Raw genomic sequence first — 25,496 nt, 5'->3', positions numbered from 1 at the left:
TAGCTACCCGTAACATGTCGTGTAATACTTCAGAAATAAGCGTTAACTGTAAAATTACAAAGAAAAATAATTCTTCGGAAACGCGAACCATTAAAAAACTGTTATTCTGACAATTATAGCCTTTCGTTTAATCATGTAAATATATGTTTATAAGATATTTATTATACTACAGAAATTTAATTCGCTGGCGCTAATGTCCACCCACTGTTTATACATTTCTATTAAACGTTTTAACTTACATCTGTCTGGCACTATGATCATATCGGAGGATACGTATGATATCAAATAGTCCAGTTGTGATAAAAGTTCTTTTACCATACAGCCCCGCACTGATCTAAAACAAGTGAAACAAAGTAGTTATATACAAGTTAAAGCATACCAAAAGTTCCTTCTAGGGCACATCTATATAAATATAAAATGACCATCTTGTAAAATTTTGGTTGCAATGACTGTTTCATACTGCCAAAAAATATCAGGTAAGTATTTACGCTAGCTATTTAACATAAATTGTTAAATCCAACAACAAATTAAATCTGTTACCTCATTCAGTAGAGTAAATACGGCAATAAGACATTGACCTGGTATTCGATGTGTGCTTTTTTTTTACACATAATTAGAGGGTCGCAATGGGGTTTGTTTTCATATATTAACCATACATTAGAAGGTAACGATAATATTTGGTTGTTTATTATATGTCTATCTGGTGAATGTACATATGTTATGTTCAGGAGGAAATAAAAGAATCAATTAATCATCCTCGGGTTTAGTATTGTGTAACCCATGAAGTCCCCTCGTTTGAGAAAGAATAGTTTAACGTCAGAGGTTATTTCTAAGGTCACGAAGTTTAATTGGCCAGCTTGTAATACAACAGCTTTCGTCGTCAGTAGCTCAGTCAAGTGTGACTTATTGAATTAAGATATTCCTTCTCAAGAGAAGGAATAATAAGTTATATATACGTATTCTTTTAAAAAAAGGTTCCCGTATTTAATTAGAATAAATTACAGTCATGCGAGATTTATTGTCGGTCAGTACAGACCATTTGCACACTGGATAACTGGTTATCCAGACGCCCGATTGACAAAAATCCGCGATAGTCGTATGTTGTCTATATATAATATCCATTGTGGGTAGTTTATCATTATTATCTATCCATTATGATCATAAAAGAATCTACATGATTTTTCTATTTACAACCTCAGTTTTATCTGACTGTTTGTCTTTACATACTCTTTCGTCATAAAAGCAGCAATTTATAATTACGACATACAGTATTTAGTTTACCTTCAAAGAGCAAGCACCTGTCTTTAAAAGTCAGCACATTCCGTTTAATAAAATATTTTGTAAATTAACCATTACCCGGCTAAATTTCTAACATAGACTAGTCCATCATTCATTTTAGGAAATACCATTTATTAATTGAAGGGGTGTTTACTGAAAATTTACTGACTGAATGGCGAACAGTGCAGACCATGATCAGACTGCACGGATGTGCAGGCTGATCTTGGTCTGCACTGGTCGCAAAGGCAGAATCACTTGCCGCCAGCAGGCTTAAGGTTAACTTCTCTGGAGCAATAACCTCTGTTCAACACAGATTTGAGTTTTCTCAGCGACTTTCACTCTAGTAAAAGCTACACTAGATAATCAGGCAGATAACTCAGCTTACATCGATGGTGACAGAAGCGTCTATGATTGCAATATGTCTGTAGGAACCAACGTCTCCTTCTCGCTGTGGTAAAATCAGGAAATAATGGCCGCCATCCGGTGTAAACGTCGGAGATACATACTGCGAAATAATAGATTGTTTTACATGACTACGGAGATAAAAATGTACTTTTATCAAATTTATCCTGATCAATCAAGCCTTGAATACCATGTCTTTTATCAATATTCTACCTCAAAAAATTAGTACCAGGAGCGTGTTATTTATTAAGTCGAGTAAATCGAACTTTCCACCAACTTATTATAAATTTCGAGGTAAACAATTCGAGATTTCTAATTCGTATCTCGAAATTTGACTCACTAATTCGAAATTTTCGATTTCAGTAACTCAATGTTTCGGTAAACTAACCCAAAATTTCAATTTACGTTACTTTAAATTTCGGCGTACTAATCATATGGAAGTAGAAATATCAGGGAAGGTTAAGAAGACGTTCCTGTACTAATCAAACTTAGAATATTTCTCTTAGGAAAGATTTTCAATCTAGTTCATGCCTCATGCCCCTATGACCGAACCCATACCCATGCTACAATGGACACATAGGTCTATGTCCTGGCTTCTGTTTAACATTTGCAGTAGCTCCAGCGTTGGTTATACATAGATTTACGGTAGGATAATACGGGCAGACGTTCACATTCTGCAGATAAGTGGGCTCCATTCCAAGTCCAAATTTTTCCAAGTCCAGGTTTTGTAAGACGAAATTTCGAACTAATTAAATCACACACCTGACAATAGTACTCTTCTGTAATATTCCAGCAATTTAGGGAAAAGTACTTATAACATGCTTATTATTTATATAATTTAAAAGTAAATTTTGTATTATCTGTTAATTAACATTGCAAGAAGAAGAGAAAAAAATTATGCTTTACTTGTTATCCAGTAAACATATGAGCCGTGCCATGAGAAAACCAACATAGTGCATTTGCGACCAGCATGGATCCAGGATCCATGCTGTTCTTTTTCAAAGCCTATTGGAATTAGAGAAACTGTTAACGAACAGCATGGATCCTGACCAGTCTGGGCGTCCGCGCAGACTGGTCAGGATCCATGCTGGTTGCAAACGCAATATGTTGGTTTTCTCATGGCGCGGCTCATATATCTAAACAGACTACTTAAATTAATGAAAGGAAGGAACGACGAACGTAAAATGTTTGTTTTGACTTGTTAAGTGAAAATATAGTAATAAACTTACTACATCGATCCAGCCTGATGGTGCTGTAAATCTGTAATTCTGAAATATAAAAATACATTCATCTTAGGTCCATTTCCTGGTTGTAGTACATTTCTAAATATAATCGACAAATCATTAATTCTAAAATAGATAGATGACGTCAAACATTTCTCAACAAAATAAAAAAGAAGATTTTTTAAGCAGAAGGGTCACGTCAAATGTGTCTCAGCCAAACGACCAAAACGTGATTTCTGAATTGAAAAGACATTAAATATTTCTAAACGAAATCGACAAAAGTTGGATTTCTATGTATACTAGAAGGGTGACGTCAAAAATTTCCCTCAAGAAAGTCTACAAAAACACGATTTCTAAAGTGGAAGGGTCACGTCAAATATTTCCTTCTATAATCAACAAAAGCATGATTTATAGAGTAGGTGGACGACTTCATAATAGAGCCGCAGCATGACAAAACCAGCATAGTGCATTTGCGACCAGCATGGATCCAGACGCCTGTGCATCCACGTTGTCTGATCAAGATCCATGCTGTTCGCTAACGGTTTCTCTAATTGCAATAGGCTTTGAAAGCGAACAGCATGGATCCTGACCAGACTGCAAGGATGCGCAGGCTGGTCTGGATCCATGCTGGTCGCAAACTCATTATGTTGGTTTTCTCATGGTGCGGCTCATAATTATGTTTCTTTACATAACAGACAAAAACGCAATTTATAAAGAAGAATGGTGACGTCAATTGTTCTTATCATAATTGTTTCTGAAGATGAAAGGTGATGTCAAACGCCCTTTAACATATTCGACAAAAACATGGTTTCAAAAGTAGCAAGGATGACGTTAAATGTTTTCTAACATAATCAATAAAAATATGATTTTTGAAGCAGAAGAGTGACAATAAATAAGTACAATAGAATATCTTTTTTTCATTTGAAGAAAAACACAAACAGAAGAATTGTTTCATACCTCGTAACAAGAGCCATTGTCTGCACTGCAAATTGTAAATATAGACATGTTCTGTGCTCGGTTCAACCACGTGATCAAGACTTGCTGGCTATTTCTCCACGTGACTGTCGTAAAATAATGATCTCTGAAATTATATGATTATATCTGTGTTTATCATATAGTGATAAACAATGTCATATGCTTTCAGCTGAACTGACCATGCTGGTCTGAACGTAATGGTATGAACATATTACAGTATAATAACTGTTATTGTTATTAGTTCTCCGTGACGATTTGATAAAAGACATTGTGTCTGAAATCATTCGCCCTTCACCTCTGATTCACGTGGGAAAGTTGGCAGTTAATTGCGGAGAACAGATTTGTACTGGTACAGAATCCAGAAACACCGGTTAGGTTAACAGCCTGCCGTTTTATAAATGAAATACTGTTTTGAAAAACGGTGTTAAACCCAAAACAAACAAACAAACAAACAAACAAACAAACAAACAAACACTATACTTACATGTCTCTAAGCGAGTCCGGTGGTTCTATATGTACAGTAGTGTTGGTATGCGTATTAAAGATGTGCAGTGAAAACGTGGGATTTTCTGTTCCAGCCTGCAATTCAGTTACACATTCATCATTCAAAAAACAACAGCAGAAAAAGGGATGATCTGCAGCAGCAAAAACAATACGTTCATCATTTTTTTCTCAAATTCAGTATAATTTCAATATTTCTGACTCCGGCAGAACTTATTCAGACAAGATAAAACCAGAACTGTAGAAATAATAACAAAATTACGGCTAAAGAGTCGTCTAGGTAAACGAGTATACTGTTCAGTTGTACGAAAAAAACAACTGAAAATTGCTAAGGATTTTCTTACAGATTTTATCATTTTATTATTGAAATACCTACCTTAGGATACAATAATTTCTTGTTTTCCACATACTGGTTCTTCAGGTCACCATAGTACGTGAGATCAAAAAGCCCGACTTGTGAATCGTTAAATGACGCATATACAAAATAATGGCCATCTGGAGACCACCATATGGCATTGTCTTTGTACAATATCTCCTCTGAAAAATAAAATGAAAGGTTCATCTGTTTTAACTCTGATATACAAATAATAGCATTGTTGGCCTATATCTTAACGGAATGATATTATCTATGCAGTCAGCTTTTTTCGTATCACGGTAAAGTCACATGCCGACATACTTAAAACATTTTTACTTGTCGGCCCTGACACCAGTAATTTAAATGTTTTCCATATTAAGCATGTTTTCTAATTGCTCGTCACGTAGACGTAAGGTCATTCTAAACTGGGTCTATTCAAATATCAATATCTGCCTACCAATATCACAAACAAGGGAGTTTATCAACAATTCATAACATATAAACTAATAATTTACAACTTAAACACCCAAACTAAGGAAGCAAATAAACAGATGAATAAAACACATTTTCAAAATATCCTTTCTGTAACAGTTTTCAACTGATACAAATGTACCTTTCATACCCAATCGAGACAACGCCTCAGTTTTTCAACACTTACATACTTTAAGCAAATGAATTAAAAATTTAGTCATTTATAAATGAAAGAACAAGAAATGAAGAGATATCCTTAAGAAACTAATCTACATTCACCTTAATGTCTGCTTTTTAAACATCCATCTTGAGGTCACCGAACACCCAAAGATCCAATTTAGTGTGGTTTTAGTGTATATTAAATCTAAGAACATCTAACCCACAAGGAACCTCTTTCTGCGTACTTTTTTTCCAAACATACTCTATTAATGACCCTCTTTCCGACGATCCATTTCCGAACAACCCACTTTCCGAACACCCTCTCGCCGAAAACGCTCTCTCTTTCCGAACACCTACGATAATACACTCACCTTCAAATACCCAGTCTGGAACACCATTAAATATCTCATCTGGTTTACCAGTACTGGTTACCTGGAATGCGCCCTCGTCGTACATATTTCTTCTGTAGTACACATCATTATTTTGTACAAACACCTATAAAATGATTACAGTCAAACCTGTGATAAAGACCACCTCTGAACAAACGCCATTAAACATGTCTACAAAGGCCACCATTTTCTTTTCTTATTAACAATTACTAAAGAAAATTTACCTTGTCTGAGAGACCGCCTATCAAAAAAAGTAGTTTCTCCCATCCAAGTGTGGTTTTTACGAACAGGTTTTACTGTATATGTTATTTTAAAGAAGTATAGTTTTTATAGCTGTATAAATGCTAACTCATGATATACTTTCAAACTTTCGTATGAACTCTCAGATGTTGATCATTCTTTGACTTTTTTATCGTAATAATGCGCACGCGATATTATCTGAAAGTCATATAAATACGTTATATACTTAGATGTGGTTTTGTGCTTTTGTGTTTAATTTAGTTACTGCAGGCGTAGACATGCATTTTTTTTTCATGTTGGCAGCAAAAATATCGTTGCATCTTAAAACTCCTGAACTCTTACGTTTCACTTTTTTTCTCAAAAGAATTTTACATTCGTGTGAGAATAACAAATAACACTTGTTACTAACAGTATTTTAGCTTCGGATTATTATCTAGATCTAAATAAGCCATACAGTTTAAAAGTAATCTCTCTAGGCCACTGTTTGTTAAAAAAAAACGTTTTTCTTTTTTTTATAATAATAATAATATAATTGTCACTATTTATCATTATTATATAAGACATATTATGGCACCTGGCGATAAGGACTTGACATCCTAAAGTACCGCCTTAACAAATGCATTATTTTTTTGCTGAAGCTTTGAGTTAACATTGATGCTGAAATCTACGAAGTCGTTTTCCTAAGGTAGCGTGAGGGCTCTATGGTATTTACAGAATATGCAGAGGGGAAAGTTAATGAAGCGCATGTGGAAAATTGAAAAGAAAAAATAACCTGTACGGAAATACCTATGTTGTTGTTTTTATCAAGTAAAGATGATGTTATTTTTTTTTTGCTAACTGTAACTTAGATACAGATATTCAATGGCTTCTTTGTTCTTCTAACAGAACATTATAATAAGTTGCTCTTTGTTCTAGAAAAGAAAAATATTATAATTATATTTTCTTCGGGCTGGTAGTATACAGATAGCTCGATATCGGAAACAAAACACCTGTTGTTGAACTGTCTTTATCTTCTTTATTGTATTAATATTTGGGATATATCAAGTTATAACAACCCTATAAACAGGTTTTCTTATACCGTAAACCCATAGGCATAACAAATAGAAACTTATCATAAAGTAATACAGATTCCAAACTTTGTTCTATTTGTTGAAAGAGTTCGTATCACATTTTGTTGAGAAAAAAAAATGCAGCAGGAAATTTTATAATACAATATTAATAGCAAAATTACAAAAAGTGAATCGCATAATACACTGCTATCGCTAAATACCGTTGATGTGCTTTCATATTTATAAAGTAGATTGTAGGTTATTTGCTTATTTCATTGCAAGATCGAAATATCTTTCATTAAGTGAGATATATTATACTTAAAATACTTCAATAATTCGCCGAAAACTTATGTAATAATTACAGATTATCAGCTTTGCATCTGTTCTGCAGCGGAAATATTGCGCGACTATAGGACAGCAATTTTATCATTCCACACAAGTCATATTGCTCCATGCAAAGCTAAGAATCTTTTTATTACAGTGTCATACATAGCCTGAATAAAATTAAAAATACTGACGTAACGACACATATCAAACTGACGCCAACAGCAGACATGATTTGGAGAACTAAAACGAGTATGTAATAAACGGAGTTATTTTCTGGCAAAATATAAAGCGCTGTCTAGTACATACAACCACGTGACGTTTTGGAACAACTGGGGCCAATCACCAAGCTCATAGACTTTTGAAATGCTCATCATATAGAGCGGACGCAGTGGTCCAGTGGTAACAATGTTTCACTTAGAAACCAGGGGTCGTGAGTTCGAGCCCCCACTTCTCTAGTTACTAAAAATTACTAACATTGGGATAAGAGTCCCGTGTATGGTTCTTTTCACCTGGCACGCTAAAGAACCTTGGAAGCTTCTGGAATTGTCTCCTCCCATTAAGATCACTAGCAGTCTTCTGGAGGAGTCGCCAATATCGGTTACCGGTGGCGACTATAAATAAACTTATATACACAGTTCATTGTACAATGAAACACACCTGCTGGAGAGAAATGTTTTATACATACCACGCCATCTACTGTAGGTGACCATGACACATACTGAAACTCTAGACCCTTTGGTCCTTTTAAATTTCTTGACTCCCTGAAATAATTAACAGTATTTCAGGTGGACCAATTATTTCTTTATTGTCTATCCTAAAATTACTACTGACAAAAGTAGGCCTCGACCCGCCCGCTTAGCTATTTCAATAGGGAGAGCACAGATCTACGGATCGCGGAGACGAGAGTTCGATCCCCGAGTGGGGCGTATGTTCTATGTGACGATTTGATAACAGACATTGTTTCTGAAATCATTCGTCCTCAACCTCTGATTTATGTGGGGAAGTTGGCAATTACTGGCGGAGACCAGGTTTGTACTGGTACAGAATTCAGGAACACTGGTTAGGTTCACTGCCTATCGTTACATAAATGAAATACACAAACAACAAATCACAGGAATCGATTCAGACTAATGCCGCTAATCTATCACACGTATATAAAATAAGTATATAGAGAAGAGTCCAAGACATACATTGTAGATTTCGGTTCGAACAGCTCCTTTCTGATCATTATTTCATTTGATTTCTAACTTTAAAACCTTGGACCTGTAGTGGCTGTAATATCCGTATATCCGTTAATGTAACTCAAACGAGCCAGCTGGGAAATTTTGTTATCGTACACGGAAAATACCTAATCAAATGCCATTATTGGCCCATTTCGTTGAGAAAAAAAACTCTTTTCGAATTCAATACTTACTCGGTATGTATGTTCAAAATTTTATATTTCGCACTAGTAGAATATCTATATATCTGAAACGGAAACAAAATGTATCTTATAAACCACTATGGTGACAATACAACGTTCGTGCAGCATGCAGTACAATTATGCAAATTAAAAGACCATACAAGATTCCGTAACAATAGTATACAGACTTTTGATTCAGCTATAGATTCTATAAATTTTGTATTCACTCAGACTATGAGTGTTTTATTACCCCCATCATGTTAATATTACATTATTTTGACTTTGGGTCAGTGTTATATTTTTCGTTTTACCTGTAGAGTTTTAAGCGGAAATATATTGAAACAAATGCTACGACTGTCTCCACCAATCTATAACTTACCTTTTTGATTTCATAAGGCAACAAAGCAAAGTACTCTCCCGGTGATATGGTATAACTGGACGTGTCCAGCTCTCTCTGGAATTAGAAATAGTATTCCGTTACGTCATTAATAAAAAAAAACTTACTGTTGAGTTATGCGAAGTACATTTGCCGTAATCCCGCCCGCTTAGCTCAATAGAGAGAGCGCAGATCTACGGTTCAAGGAACATAGGCTAGGTCCACCATTACATAACTGAAATACTGTTAACAAACGGTGCTACGCCCCCACCCCTCACGCCCTCACCCGAAAAAATACACACCAAATAACACACCAAATACCTTACATACCTTGCATTACCATACACTGTCGTACATTACCGTACATTGCACTACTTAGAAATTAAGAATGAAAATCATTAAAAATATCATAATAATTACGAATGTGTGTAGTAATTAAATACCATTGATATTAGCCGACGAATTACTTACAAATGTGGAGTTATCCATAATAATGGCGGAGGAGTTAGTTGAGCAATTATATCGGAGTACAGCACCATCTTCATTCTTGAAGTAAAATGCATCTGCATCTGTAATGGATTTAATCAGTAATATTTTAAAAGAAGTTTTGGTATATTGTTTAGACTATATTATTAGGTGTATAACAGTAATCTACATTTATTTCTCTTTATTGGAATGACTGGCGCCTTCTTGTGCTTTTCAGTAATTCAGCATTGCACGTTTACATTGTGCAACGTGTGCACAGGCCAACTTTTCTGTGTCTGAATACAGAAACAGTGGATATTAGTATTACATTTTCATATTGAATATATTAAACGAGTTGAATAAAAGTAATTAAAATGTCGAAGCTCTGCCGAGCATTTTGTCCTTTTTTTTTGACGAAATTAATAACCTCATTGTAATAGGACAGAAATATATCATTAACATCGATAAACAACGATTTAAGCTTTCGTTCGATAACAAAACAACGAGGTATGATAAAAGGTTCATTACATAGTAGCTAGATCTGGGATATTGTATTCGGCTCCCGTGGATTTTGCAAGGACGGATCCCACTCGGCGCGAGAACCGATCTGACAAAATCCGCTCGAGCCAGATACATCATCCAAGATCGAGCTACTATAAAAATACCATAATTTTATTAGATAACGAGAACGAATGATAAACCTGTCTGGATGTAAATCTGTTTGTTGTGCAAAATGTTTATTTACGTCTGTTTTATTTTGTGCCTGCTGAGAATCTTTATTCTCTATTCTACTAATCTACAGAAATTTTCTGTCATGCAACATTTTGTCCATTAGCATGAGGACGCCATATGATTATAAACTATTGTATCTTTTATTCATTTGCATGAGAACATGCTTTAGGGACATACTCATTTTACATGAGAACGCCAGAGAAAATATTTATTATTACTTTTTATTTATTTGATTGAAAACACCCAAGAGCTTATTGTTTCTTACCTTCTATCTCGTTGTATTAGGAAGCCAAGAAATATACTGATTGTAACTGTACCTGTTACCCGTTTGTATGAGAATGCCTAGGAACATTGTACCCATTTGTATGAGAATGCCTAGGAACATTGTACCCATTTGTATGAGAATGCCTAGGAACATTGTAACTGTGCCTGTTACCCATTTGTATGTGAATGCCTAGGAACATTGTACCCATTTGTATGAGAATGCATAGGAACATTGTACCCATTTGTATGAGAATGCCTAGGAACATTGTACCCATTTGTATGAGAATGCCTAGGAACATTGTAACTGTGCCTGTTACCCATTTGTATGAGAATGCCTTGGAACAGTGTAACTGTGCCTGTTATCAATATGTATGAGAATGCCTAGGAACGTTGTAACTGTACCTGTTATCCATTTGTATGAGAATGCCTAGGAACGTTGTAACTGGACCTGTTATCCATTTGTATGAGAATGCCTAGGAACATTGTACCCATTTGTATGAGAATGCCTAGGAACATTGTAACTGTGCCTGTTACCCATTTGTATGAGAATGCCGAGGAACATTGTAACTGTACCTGTTACCCATTTGTATGAGAATGCCTAGGAACACTGTAACTGTACCTGTTATCCATTTGTATGAGAATGCCTAGGAACACTGTAACTGTACCTGTTATCCATTTTTATGAGAATGCCTAGGAACACTGTAACTGTACCTGTTATCCATTTGTATGAGAATGCCTAGGAACATTGTAACTGTACCTGTTATCCATTTGTATGAGAATGCCTAGGAACATTGTAACTGTACCTGTTATCCATTTGTATGAGAATGCCTAGGAACATTGTAACTGTACCTGTTATCCATTTGTATGAGAATGCCTAGGAACATTGTAACTGTACCTGTTATCCATTTTTATGAAAATGCCTAGGAACACTGTAACTGTACCTGTTATCCATTTGTATGAGAATGCCTAGGAACATTGTAACTGTACCTGTTATCCATTTTTATGAGAATGCATATGAACATTGTAACTGTACCTGTTATCCATTTGTATGAGAATGCCTAGGAACATTGTAACTGTACCTGTTATCCATTTGTACGAGAATGCCTAGGAACATCGTTACAGTACCTTTTATCCATTTGTACGAGAATGCCTAGGAACATCGTTACAGTACCTTTTATCCATTTGTATGAGAACGCCTATATATATAGGAACATCGTTACAGTACCTTGTATCCATTTGTATGAGAAGCTTCTGGGAGCATACTTATTGTCGATGAAATCTTCAAATGTGAACTTGGCTTTTGTTCCCTCTTCGTCTCCATCTAGAAAAAATGCAATAAAAGTCTAAACATTTTATCTTCCTGTAACATTTCAAACATCTTTTTCTTGATATAATTCTGTATAAGTTTTAAATCCTGCAAACAGATTTTTGCTCATTTCCTTTGTGAGAATCAAAAGTCCTAAATGCTAGTTTAATTTGGAACTTTCATTTCTGATGAAACCATACTTAACGGAAATGCAAAAAAGGTTGTTGCCACTTGTGCATGTCCATCTGTTTTCAAAGTATTTATATTATTTATATTTGATTGTTAATACACGTGTAACAACTTATACTAATTAATATACTATACATTTCTGTATGTACGTTTTAAAGCTATCTAAAATATGTATGGTGGCGGATTACAAACATATTTTATTTTAGCCACCTGTAAATACCGTTAACTTCTGATATTGCCTTGATATCGGTTCTTTTCAAATTACCACATGCTGTTTAAACACTGTTTTCATGCCTCTCAGAATAACTATTTTACAATCTGTTCCATATTAGAAACTGAATTTTAAAAGTTTGTATTATGGTTTATAGGAATACTGTATCTGTAGTGCCAGTCAAATAACTGTATTGATATTATAAATTGTAGGGATGTAATTATATAGCTATAAACTCTCACATTGCAAAATGAGTTTATATTAGGCTACACAAGAAAGAGTGTCATACAGTTTGTAAATGAAGTGAGACCAGGCCACACTGATACGTGATTACTGTGATACCAAGCCGCAGTGAGATTATAGGCGACAACTGTTTGATAATTTAGCATTACCTTAACATAACATGTATTACTTTTCTTAAAAAAACGGACATGCATTTTTGTAAAGCAAATGGTGCATCATTGTATTCAAAAATGAAATACTTGGCTATAGCAAAACAAAAACATAACGCCGCGGTATGGTAACGTGACTATGTTTAATACTTATTTATGTATGTATATCATACAGGTCAACAGTTTTATTGCCAAAGGTATTTTAACAGATGTGTTGCCAATTATTACACCTTAGCGCCAAGTATGCTTAGCATAGGAAAAATACTCCTTTGTAGTGCCTTTCAAATATAAGACATTGACTTTGTAAAAGATTTAACTAAAACAAAACCTTCGCTTTCTAGTTTGTGTTACGCAACGAAATACATGTTCTTATGGTGGCAGATTATGACATTTCGTTATGGCACGTTTGCGTGCGCACGACTATAAAGCACATTTCGTTGTGTTGTCCTCGCGAGCGCGCCAACGCTAGACAAAAAACCAAAAGTATTGCATCTTGGCGCGCGCAGACAAGAAAAAAAAATGAAGCGCACGTCAATGCAAAACAACAAAACATTTCATTTCGTTTTGGCGCGCGCGCTAACAAGCCAAAACGAAATCTTTGTTTATGGCGCATATGAAACGCTTAATAAAATGTTCCGTTCTGTATCGTTCTATGTTTCGTTCTGTCGCGGTGATATTTCGTTTTGTCGCGTTGGCGCACGCGCCAAAGCGACACAAGAAACATTCAACATTTCTTGGCGACACAACGAAATATGCCACATAAACTTCTCGCATGACAAATGTCCTAAATCAGCCACCATATGTTCTGCTCTAATTAGGTACACACTGTTACGGACCCTGTCCAAGATATTATATGATATAAAGTTAGCGTGTATAGATAGAAAGAAAAATATTAATTTTGCAACTGTGAACTGTGAGGTTTGACACATAAGCACAACAAGAAAGTCACTTACTCAAAGATAAATGTCTACAAATGAGATACATAAAATATTGATTACAGGTAAGTAGAACAATGCAAGAATTGTGTATGCCAGAGGAGAAGTTAGATTAGATTAGAAACAGACATAACTGAATTAAATACTACATTACTTGAAGATGCTGGAATGTTGAACAAAAATACAGAAATTACAAAAATGACTGAAAATAACAACAACATTTACAATTAGATAAACATAATAGCAACTATATGAGAAACTGCAAAATAAACTTACAATACACACACTTGCTTTCGTAAAGGGACACAAGTTATAGTATAATTATACATGTACACCAGCTTTAAGTATTGAGTACAGTACATAACCATGTACATCTGCTTTAAGTATTGAGTGCATTACACATATATGTACACCCGCTTTAAGTATTGAGTGCATTACATATACATGTACACTCGCATAAGTATTTAGTACAGTACACATACATGTACATCTGCTTCAAGTATTGAGTGCATTACATATACATGTACATCCGCTTTAAGTACTGACTACATAACATAAACATGTACACCTGCTTTAAGTATTGAGTACATACGATATACGTGTACATCCGCTTTAAGTATTTACTGACGTTTTAGGTTTTCAGTTAAAAGTATGCTGAATTCCAAGGCTGATTTAATATATCAACTGAAGTTCACAGCAAAGCAGAGTCCTTTTTTTGTAAAAGACTTCTATTTTGATATAAAAGTGGACTTTCGCACAGTGGAAGAATTGTACGTCCCATGCGATAACCAAGCCCACATCAATTAGGAACAAGTGATTTGAAGTCAGCGACCTTAATCACTCGGCCATGGCGGCCCCTAAGTGGATTCTGTGAGCCAAAAGGAACAGAAAATATAAAAACACTGAATTCAAGCAAAGGGAGATTTTTTACGGCCGCTACTTTAACACTGTTATTGTTATAGCAAATAAAACCTGTAATAAGATCCTTTGGAAGCACAAAAAACAACCAAGCAAAAAAAAAAAAAAAAAAAATGCAGGCTCGATTTGACTGAGTCTTTTCATGAGAGGTAATAAAAGTGCAACACCATTAAGCTCCTAGCACCAGCTTAAGAGGAATTCTGTTATAAATCTGTTATAATTCTGTTATAAAGATATTGAGTGGAATCCAAGATCCAAAAGACCATGTATTTTTTGACGACAATCCTCCTACTACAGACTGCAGACTGCACCAATATTCCTATTTCCCCCACTCTTAATGAATGCATTTCTAAACTTTACCAGTATCCTAGTTTATAAACGAGGATAAACAGTAAAAATTAAACACAAAACAATAATAATTATTCTGATAGAAAATGCAAATATTAGATAATGAACCATTCGCAACACGAGCAAATTCTAAACGAACATGAAACAATCCAAAGAAGCAATTTACTGACTAGAAACTTTAAGAGAAAATGACAATCATAACATGTAGTACCTATATTTTAAGATACAAGTAAATGAGTTAATCACAAAACATGAGGCACACTTATATGGAGGTAGCTAAGAAGATAACCACAACTAGGAGTACATTTATTTGGATATGTTTCAAAATGAAAGACTAGCATCACAAAGTACATTTATTTAGAAACATAAGAGCATCAGAACACGGAGTACACTTACTAAGATGAATAAGAGTATAAGATAATAACAACACGGAGTACACTTACTTGGATAAAAAAGAAGATGAAATGGTTACAACACAAAAGTTCAATCACCTAGTGGTAAAAAAGAATGAGATAATAATAACACGGATTACACTTACTTGGGGGTAAAAGAGAATGAGATAATCACAACACGGAGTATACTTACTTGGAGATATCAAAATGATAGTAGCAACTATAAGAGCACATACGACGATTATCACAACCAGCGCTATCACAATGCCTTTCCAGTTTCTCTGCTGCACCGTGTGACCCACCAGCTCCTGCAAAACATAACGTTTCAGTGGTAAACGTTAACTGCTTCACATATAAATAACTGTATCGATCACATAACCCTTTTCTATTTTGTCTCAGATTAGGACTTTTTGTACGTCAGGACCACATCAGAACTTTTTGTACAGTTATACCTTCAGAGATAAATCCAAATGCTTATATACCGCATGAAATATGAAAAACATACGCAAAATAATGTCACAAAAACATGTTTGCCTTAAAATGATTAAGACGTTATTTTGCGGGGGAAAAAAACAGCAAAATGACCACTGTAAAATATTCACCTGACGTTCATCAACAATTTCCATAGGACGTCGAAACTTTTGAATTTTTGCTAAATTAGCGTGCCCAGGCATTGTAAAATCCTCTAGTATTATTAGTGTATACTTAAATTTGATTTTCATTAAAGAAATGCGGTTACTGAAGCAATGATAAACTCCTTCCTGTGTGACAGTAAGTTTTGCTCCATGTTTCGATTCGCATTTTGACGATGAAATAATGTAAAGCACGCAAAGTTCGTGTTACGTACTGCTCTGTACGAAGAACATATTTTCACAAGAAATAGTTATAATATCTGTAGCCTTTTACTTTTTACTTTTGTGACGTCGTCACACAGCCTTGTAAAAGTGGCTTTGACTGATTATCTTTCTATATTTTAAAAGGAAAAAAAAAGAAATAAATTTTAATAATTTTGGTATATCAGGTCATTGAATAGTCTTTAAATTGGCTTTCTGAAACAAATTTATCCATAATGAAAAAAGCGAAATTCGCGAAGTACAATGAATGTGTAGTAATGTTTATATGTCATTTCCAGAAATCAGCCAGTCACTATGCCGACAGTAGAAATGTCAGATCAGCAAGACAAGGCAAAAACAGAGAGAAAAATATAAGCAGTCTTGTCGCTGTTTGTAGAAGACAGCATAATAATATAGTTTGTAAGTGTATTTACAGATATATTATAAATTTGTGAAAGTGAATATATGGAACGTTTTCTGTAGAATTCTGTTCAATTAACTGACAATCAATATATTATGTACTACAGACTGAATTCGTCACGCAATGTGTTGAAACTTGCATAATTATACAATGACCTAAACGTCGAAGTAATTAAGTTTAGATGTAAAACTAAACACGCCTATCACGATATGTAAACGTGGTATACTGGTACATATAAGAGGACAGTATATATAAATAAATGGGTTGAACCTAATTAAGTTCATATCGAACTTTCTGTACTAAACGCGACTGCTGATTAGCCTTGTTTGAAAAATCGATAATCTCGTAGCTTTGATCGTTTTCTTTCGTAAATTTACGTCCATCTCCGAAATTTAGCGAGGACCCATAAACCATGTTTTCAATAAAATTGATAGTTAAATTGCCTTAAGCTATATCTAATCTTGTTATTACTTTTACTTTTTTGCAGATACCATTTGTTGCAGACCTCTATAAGTTGTAATTCTTTCTCGTAATTTATTTAAAAAATATCACATGAGAAAACTGAGACAAGTCAATCAAACTGTAAGAAGAAAAGAAGTATAGGCCTACACAGCCAAGCAGAATAAAAGCAGGCTAGACCTGAGCCTTACAGTTACTTCAACTTTTAGTGTCGAAGGCAACTGGCCTTATGTGCTATACAGCCAAAAGCCTTTTCATCTCTTACAGAACAGAACCTTACATTTATTTAGATTTACAAATTACGGCTAATCATCTGTTTTCATAAAATGTTAACAACTGTAAAGCTTGGTTTAGATTACGAGGAACAGACAATCCTAATGCACGGTCAATAGTTTTCTTTTACTAATGTTGAAGACGATGACGACTTTCTGTGAGATGTGTCAGTTGCAGAAATTGTTTACCGCATTTTTTTTTTGTTCAAGCGTAGGTATTGCAATGCATAGTATTACAATATTACAATATATCATTACCGACACTTCTGACAGAAACAATTGATTGTTTGGCCTACAGTGTTGCGTTGAATGCAGCCAAAGATGAACATGCAACTCAGTGTGAAATTTCCCGAATAAGCCTATGTTTTTTATGAAGTAATAACATACTTTTATCTTCCTTGTTTAAAGATATATGATGACTTGTTTTCGTCAACACTGCACATTTGTTTTTTTTTTTTTTTGTTTTTTGTTGGTTTTTTTTTTTTCAAAATGGACCATTGGAATAGGAACGTTTAACAGAATCTGAATTAAACAGAATTTAAATTTCACAACCACCCTAAAATAACTCATGATAAACTAAAAACTTGATAATCTGTTAAAAACAAATAACCGCATAATTTAAATGTATGCAAAGCTATACGTCTTCTTAGTTTAGTATCAAATATTCAAGGCAGTAAATAAAACCTTGGTAGTTTAATGATTCACTACTAAGCCAGCCTGTTCGTCCCCTGTCTGATGAATATTGGGGATACAGCCCCACTTTGTTGACATAAAAACGTAACAGTGTGCATAATTGAACAATAGAAAATGACACACGTGTGTCACCAGAACGACAGCTTTCCGTGCACAAAAGTTTTACACGAATAATAGAAATCAGTACATATCCAGTTTATGAATAGAATTTTCTGACATGTCAATATTTTTAATAGGAAAATGAACATGTTGCATTGAACAAAAGAAAAAAATAAACCTTATGAAAATCTAAACACTTTGTCTAGTCGCTAATTCCTATATAAAACCAAAGTTGCATTTTAACAGTATTGAATGGTAGCCCTGTTGAATATTTTTATAAAACCAAAGTTGCGGTTTAACAGTACTGAATGATAGCTAGTTAAAGTGACTGCAAAACTAGCATGCCTTGCCGTGACCTTGTCGAACTGATAATAGCTTAGTTCATTTCTGTGTCCTTGATGAACTTATAGATGTTAGTTCATCTAATTAACTTTATAGCACTTCATTTATGTCATCTTTCTAAATGCAAAAATCTCTATTCCAAAGTTCTACATTGTTGTGTTTAAAAGGAGTGAGGGGTTGACCAGTTGATATTCTGGGCTTGGGAGGGAGGGGGAGAAGGAGGAGAATTAAAATAAATATAACAATAAAACGCTCTCAAACTCGTAAACAAAATATATAAATAACGATAATTATAACTTTAAACTCATTATACTTAAAAATGTATTCAAAATATAACCTTTTCTTTCCATAAAAACCCTAAAAGCTTTCCAAGTCAAGTTTTAAGATGACAAAGGAAGTAGATTTTAGCCAATTTTATACATTTCCTCCTCCTCCTCCTCCTCCTCTACTACTACAACAACAACAATGAGTTGCAAAGAATCCGAAATCAATATGGGGTAGTCATAATAGGATGTTCATTGTCAATTCTATTTCTTTCATTAGAAGAGAAACCACTCTTGTACCGGTTTTAACTCATTTCTATGGAAGATAAATACTTCTAACTCATTTTCTAGGGAGGAGGAACCCCTTATTCACTCAATTCTACTCATTTTCTAGGGAGGAGGAACCTCTTATTCACTCATTTTACTCCTTTTCTAGGGAGTAGGAGCCCCTCTATCACTCATTTTTACTCATTTTCTAGGGAGGAGGAGCCCCTTATTCACTCAATTATACTCATTTTCTAGGGACATTTTCTAGGGAGGAGGAGCCCCTCATTCACTCATTTTTACTCATTTTCTAGGGACATTTTCTAGGGAGGAGGAGCCCCTTATTCACTCAATTTTACTCATTTTCTAGGGAGGAGGAGCCCCTCATTCACACAATTTTACTCATTTTCTAGGGAGGAGGAGCCCCTCATTCACACAATTTTACTCATTTTCTAGGGAGGAGGAGCCCCTCATTCACACAATTTTACTCATTTTCTAGGGAGGAGGAGCCCCTTATTCACTCAATTTTACTCATTTTCTAGGGAGGAGGAGCCCCTCATTAACTCATTTTTACTCATTTTCTAGGGAGGGAGAATCCTTCATTCCCTAATTTTACCTCCTCCCGGTGAGGAGGAGCCCCTCATTCACTCATGTTTACTTATTTTCAAGGGAAGAGGAATCTCTGATTCAGTTACTTTAACTAGTTTTGACCACATTGGTTATTATTTCAAAAGACTGGATGTAAAATTGTGTGAAGGGAATGCAGTTAATCCACTATACAAACAAAAACACGCGTTTAAAAATATTCAACAGGGCTATCATTCAGTACTGATTTCTATTATTCGTGTAAAACGTTTGTGCACGGAAAGCTATTGTTCGGGATCGGTGCAAAACCTGCGGACAAAACACCCTTCACTCATTTTTGCATATGCGGACAAACCCCTCTTCATCTGTTTTTACAAGGAGGACAAAACCCCCCTTCACGTTTTTGTCCCCCTTGTGAAAAAAAGGCGAAGGGGGTTTTGTCCTTGTAAAATTCAGCGAAGGGGTTTTTGTCCTCCTTGTAAAATTCAGCGAAGGGGATTTTGTCCTCTTTGTAAAAACGATGAAGGGGATTTTGTCCGCCTATGTAAAAATGAGCGAATGGGGTTTTGTCCGCAGGGGATTTTGTCCTATTGTTCTGGTGTTCTATTCCCCCCACATTCATCACCTTCCTTCATCCAAACCTTTATATTGTGTTATAAAAGTTGTGTTTGAGCCAAGCACCAGTTAAAATGGCATCTCTCTTGCACCATCATTTTCCTCACAAGATCACATTTTTCAGACGATCATTATTATTCTGTTTATCGCCCTTGTCATTCAATTAAAACACGTTTAACATACAAATCTAAAACATAAGACGTACCCGGTCGTAACTAACACTATTATCTCTGTAAAAGCGGTCAATAGGAATCATAACATAATTTACATACGGAGATTATGCACAATTGATATCTCATTTGCAATACATAGTAACGTCATAACTTTACAGATAAAACTAATAAAACGAAACCGGTGGTTAAGGACTAACAAATATCATATTAGTTTCTTCGACTGTAAAATATGATCTAAATGCGTCTTTTTTTCTATTTCTTTTAGTTGCATGCAATACAATTTCGGAAAAAGTGTCAGAAACGTTTTCATTTGTTTGTTTCAGTCGTTATTTACTTAGCAAGATTATAAAAAGCAATGAAATAATTTAAGTATCACCCCCGACAGTATTAAGTTTGATACCACCGAAGTAATGCGCAAACACCAGGTATACAATGCGGTCCAGAGTTGCTAAGCATCGAAGCTGACGTTCACGAGAGAAAGATAAATTATTATTTTTAAATCGCGAAAAGATAATAAAAATTGTTATAAAATAATATTTTAAATGTACCCGAATATTTTTTCTTAATTTTTGGATAATAAAGTTATATTGCAGATTACCTTTTAACTTGTAATCTAAACACCGCGAATGAAATTTGGTGCAATCATGTATTACCCATAAAAATCATAAAAAGAAGACTCCTTACCCGGTTTTTATCTAATCACCATCTGTTAGATAAACTTTGTCCAACTTTACTACATCGTTCATAATATTCCATTTAAACTAGTACATGTACTTTAATAACGATATAAATAAATCGAGAAGAAGAAAAAATACATTAGAAAATATGAATTAATTTTTTTTTACTTGGTTCGTGTTTTCATTATTTGTTGCTGGTTCCTCAATCGCTCTGTTAGTAAATTCCATGCTGAACGCCTTTAAGCACACTCCATACAGCAGCTCCCACCAACACTATCAGTTTAATTTACGCTTAACTATCTTTATACACCGGTTGATTTCTTTACGTTTTTTGTCTTCAATACCTATACAGACGAACACCCCGCATTTACTCTTAGATACGCAAAAATGTGAATAAACTTTCACAAGATTGCTCGCATAATTTTAGCATTGAAATATTTATAATCTACTAGCAAATCTTAACCCTTCCCAGCTGATTTATGGAGATTTTAATGGCATAAACCTGAATCTTTGCAAATTGTTTTACGTACCGTAATATGTTTCGTGGATTTAACATAGCATCTTTTAAGTATTACGTACTACAGTAAAATAGATAATTGCGTGGATTTAACATTGCAAGTTCTAATTATAAGTACTGTCATACAGTGCATTTTGCATGGTATATGTACATGTGTATCGTAATATCTGTGGCATGACGTAATATGTACCCGGACAGTAGGTAAACAAGATGAAAATAAAACAAAAGCATCAAGTAGGCACTACTTGTTTAAACCAATATTTATAATACACTTCATCAAAGTGCACAATCTGAAAAAAAAAATAACGATCACTGCCTGAGAAAAGAGTTATCTGAGCCAAAATGAATGACCCTGGGTAAAAATATTGCGAAATTATGGAGACAATTCCGCTAAAACTTTATTTTATGTTATTAGTGAAAAGGTACCTTATATCTCCTGCAAAATATAAACATTATAATAGCCGCACCATGAGAAAACCAACATAGTGCATTTGCGACCAGCATGGATCCAGACCAGCCTGTGCATACGCGCAGTCTGGTCAGGATCCATGATGTTCGCTTTCAAAGCCTATTGCAATTAGAGAAACCGTTAGCGAACAGCATGGATCCTGACCAGTCTGCGCAGGCTGGTCTGGATCCATGCTGGTCGCAAACGCACTATGTTGGTTTTCTCATGGCGCGGCTCAATAATTTTAGGACGTAACTGGATAACATAAGTTACATACAGAGATATGCTCAACTGATACCTGTTTGCAATACATAGTAACCTACAAACTTCATACACAAAAGTACTATATAAACATCGGTTTAAGGATCAGGTTAGGTTCTAATACTCTAAAATGTAAATCAGTCAAACGCGTCTCTTTTCTTTCAGTTGTAATAAATTGAATTCGGAAAAGGTACCAACAGACCCAACAGAATGGTTTTTGTTTCAGTCAAAATTTACCTAGTAAAAATTATGCTTAACAAAAATATATAAAGTAAAGTAGTTAACACAATTAACTTCTAAGGACCATAACTCTGGTTTTACTTGGGTAATCTGACTGAAAGTTGACGGGCCACATTAGCTCATAGTAGTGACATGTACGTGAAGATTTAAAACACGCGTAGCCAATCACGGAAAAAAGGTGTAAAAACTGAAGCTTGTTTAGAACAATCGAATGTAAAGGCACGATTTTTAATTATGAATGTGCATAATTATTTAGTAAATTTAAATAAACAAGACGAGGATATTCTACGTTTGAAATAAATATCTAAAGATGCAACATTTTAGTGAAAGATGGCCTTTGGATATCTGATATTCGCGTTTATTATGTATCATATAGCCACCGTCTTCCATTTTTGTTACGCCATTTTGGTATATCAAGGTATCCAGTTACATTCGTACAAAGATCTGACGATAGTTATGAAAAGGCCCGCAGATATACAATGCTCGCTTATACACCATTTTATGTAAACGGTAAAGTTAACTAAAAAAAAATTTCGAAATAAAACATGTTTAGCACAAAAAACTAATAATAAACTGTCATAATGTGATGCACCAAATGTACCCGGATATTTTGACAATAGCAGGATCGCGAAATGTGTACTATTTTGTATGTAACTGCTTCCGCTCGATACAAAATCATATTGCTCTGGGTCTAGAGTCACACTGACACAACACAGGACACCTGGCGACTTTTCTTGCTTTTGATGGAGAAGGAAGACCCATATTGCCTCTTCAAGCATTATGTCAGGTCTGGGTAGAACCACCGACTTTTCCTATATCAGCTACATGGCAGAATTCAACATTCCAAGCGAGGTGTCGAACATACAATGGTGCGGGGCAAGTGGTTTTTAATCAGCGACTTTAACCAATTGACTAAGAAGGTCCAAATAATATTGCAGCGCACCATTTTCAATCATGTGGTATTTCATATTAGATCTATAATAAGGAAAAGAAACACGAATCCGGGTTGCTGCACTTTGAAATTTCCGGATGAAAAACATCCTCAAACGAAAATAAAGCTGTTTTCCCTTAATCTAATCACTTCATATTTTATATCAGCTGTTAAATATCCTAAGTCTAACTTTATTAAAACTTTTATAACGGCGCATTTAAGCTAGTATATACATGTTGATAAACAAGTAGAATAGAAATCCAACTTAAACAAGAACAATCAAAATTAAAAAGTAACATTACTTGAAACGTGACATCACTCTCTGTCGTTGATGCCATGCTGAATTCTTTTATTCCACACAAACCCACTAAATCCCACACTATCAACTTGATTCGCGCTAGCTATCCTTATAAACTTTTTGTCTCCTATACCTATGTAACCTTAAACCCATACGCAAAATATGAGTGTAATTGAAACGTTTACAGTCTACAAACAAATCTTTGCGTTATTCCAGCTGATTTATTTAGAGTTATAATAGCATAGACCTGCTGTGATTCTGTGGTCTGCAATAGTTGTTTTTTTATCGTTTCAACAAATCGTTTTAAGTTCAGTATTAGACGGCGCCGTAATACGAGTATTGTGAATTTTCGTAGATATATTACATTACAAGTACAGAGGTATAGTGAATTTTCGTAGATATATTACATTACAAGTACAGGTAGATATATTACATTACAAGTACAGTGGTATAGTGAATTTTGGTAGATATATTACATTACAAGTACAGTGGTATAGTGAATTTTCGTAGATATATTACATTACAAGTACAGTGGTATAGTGAATTTTCGTGAACATTGAACATTGTAAGTTCAGTACGTTTCTCTGGCTTCGAACATGTTTTTTTATCAATATATGAGCCGTGCCATGAGAAAACCAACATAGTGGGTTTGCGACCAGCATGGATCCAGACCAGCCTGCGCATCCGCGCAGTCTGGTCAGGCTCCATGCTGTTCGCTTTTAAAGCCTACTGGAATTGGAGAAACTGTTAGCGAACAGCATGGAGCCGGACCAGACTGCGCGGATGCGCAGGCTGGTCTGGATCCATGCTGGTCGCAAACCCACTATGTTGGTTTTCTCATGGCACGGCTCATATTAATAGTTTTCAAAGCAAACAATGGTATGACGTTTTATTTATAGGTAAACAAAAACTGTTATATCATTTTCTGGTATACTATTCTTGTACATGTGTTTTGATACTATAATCTAAACATAGCACATAAACATGTAGATATTTTGAGCAAACTAGTAAATACTCGATTTCAAATTCCTAGAGCTCACCAAATGTGCATACTACATGTATTATGTTGAAAAGTTGATAAAAAGAATAGCAACTACCGATTGAACCGCTGTAGATAACTTAAGAGTTTCCAATTCACAATGATTACGCTATTTCAGCTGCTCTCAAAATATTAAATTACAAAAGCTAACATAAACTTTATAACTCCCAACGACAAAAAGGAACATCCTAGCTAGTATACTGGGTTCAGATGATAGATGCTGCGAATGTAGTATATTTTTGTTCCTTTTCTCTCTCCCTCTTTCTCATAATTCGCAATATGATTTGCATAACCAGGAGATGTACTAAACTTGTAATTTTTACAAGCTATTGGTGAAGTAAACAGTATTCGTCATCAACGCAATATATGGCATCTACATGGACTCAGAATCAGTACACTATAAATTATATATTGTAAACATCGTGGAGTCACCTAAATGGCCGAATTAAAATCGAACACATAAAATTCCTAAAACAATCATATGAACAGAAGCAGAAGATACAAAAATATGGTCTATACAAGGAGATGCTAGGACATAAAGAGATTTCGTATTTTTGTCTAGGGAGGAAATCAGTGTAAAGCAGCTTTTATTAACATCATGTTTTAGTTCTGACTGACATATTTTCTCTGTATTCTTATTCTGTTCACATTTAACTGAGCTGTGCCATGAGAAAACCAACATAGTGGGTTTGCGACCAGCATGGATCCAGACCAGCCTGCGCATCCGCGCAGTCTGGTCAGGATCCATGCTGTTCGCTTTTAAAGCC

The 25,496-nt window shown here is 34.9% G+C and overlaps 1 protein-coding gene across 4 annotated transcripts in view; it reads right to left on the bottom strand.

The window, feature by feature from the left end:
* Positions 1 to 25,496, bottom strand: part of LOC123538040 (dipeptidyl peptidase 4-like) — a 251,428-nt gene that overhangs the window by 15,918 nt on the left and 210,014 nt on the right. For 2 of the 4 annotated variants that reach the window (XM_053529558.1, XM_053529559.1), the window contains exons 2-14: positions 15,493 to 15,607; positions 11,834 to 11,929; positions 9,619 to 9,716; positions 9,151 to 9,225; positions 8,784 to 8,836; positions 8,055 to 8,130; positions 5,736 to 5,859; positions 4,756 to 4,916; positions 4,363 to 4,457; positions 3,861 to 3,984; positions 2,910 to 2,948; positions 1,664 to 1,783; positions 240 to 334 (exon numbers count right to left, since the gene is read on the bottom strand). In XM_053529558.1, coding sequence (XP_053385533.1) covers positions 240 to 334; positions 1,664 to 1,783; positions 2,910 to 2,948; positions 3,861 to 3,984; positions 4,363 to 4,457; positions 4,756 to 4,916; positions 5,736 to 5,859; positions 8,055 to 8,130; positions 8,784 to 8,836; positions 9,151 to 9,225; positions 9,619 to 9,716; positions 11,834 to 11,929; positions 15,493 to 15,607 — 1,271 coding nt within the window. Of the gene's footprint in view, positions 1 to 239; positions 335 to 1,663; positions 1,784 to 2,909; positions 2,949 to 3,860; positions 3,985 to 4,362; positions 4,458 to 4,755; positions 4,917 to 5,735; positions 5,860 to 8,054; positions 8,131 to 8,783; positions 8,837 to 9,150; positions 9,226 to 9,618; positions 9,717 to 11,833; positions 11,930 to 15,492; positions 15,608 to 21,163; positions 21,401 to 23,694; positions 23,854 to 25,496 lie in introns of those variants that run through there. The other 2 variants (XM_053529561.1, XM_053529560.1) reach the window with 2 other exon arrangements.

The sequence above is a fragment of the Mercenaria mercenaria genome, chromosome 18 (genome assembly GCF_021730395.1).
Source record: "Mercenaria mercenaria strain notata chromosome 18, MADL_Memer_1, whole genome shotgun sequence".
NCBI classification, from domain to species: domain Eukaryota; kingdom Metazoa; phylum Mollusca; class Bivalvia; order Venerida; family Veneridae; genus Mercenaria; species Mercenaria mercenaria.
This window is presented reverse-complemented; position numbering and strand designations above follow the sequence as displayed.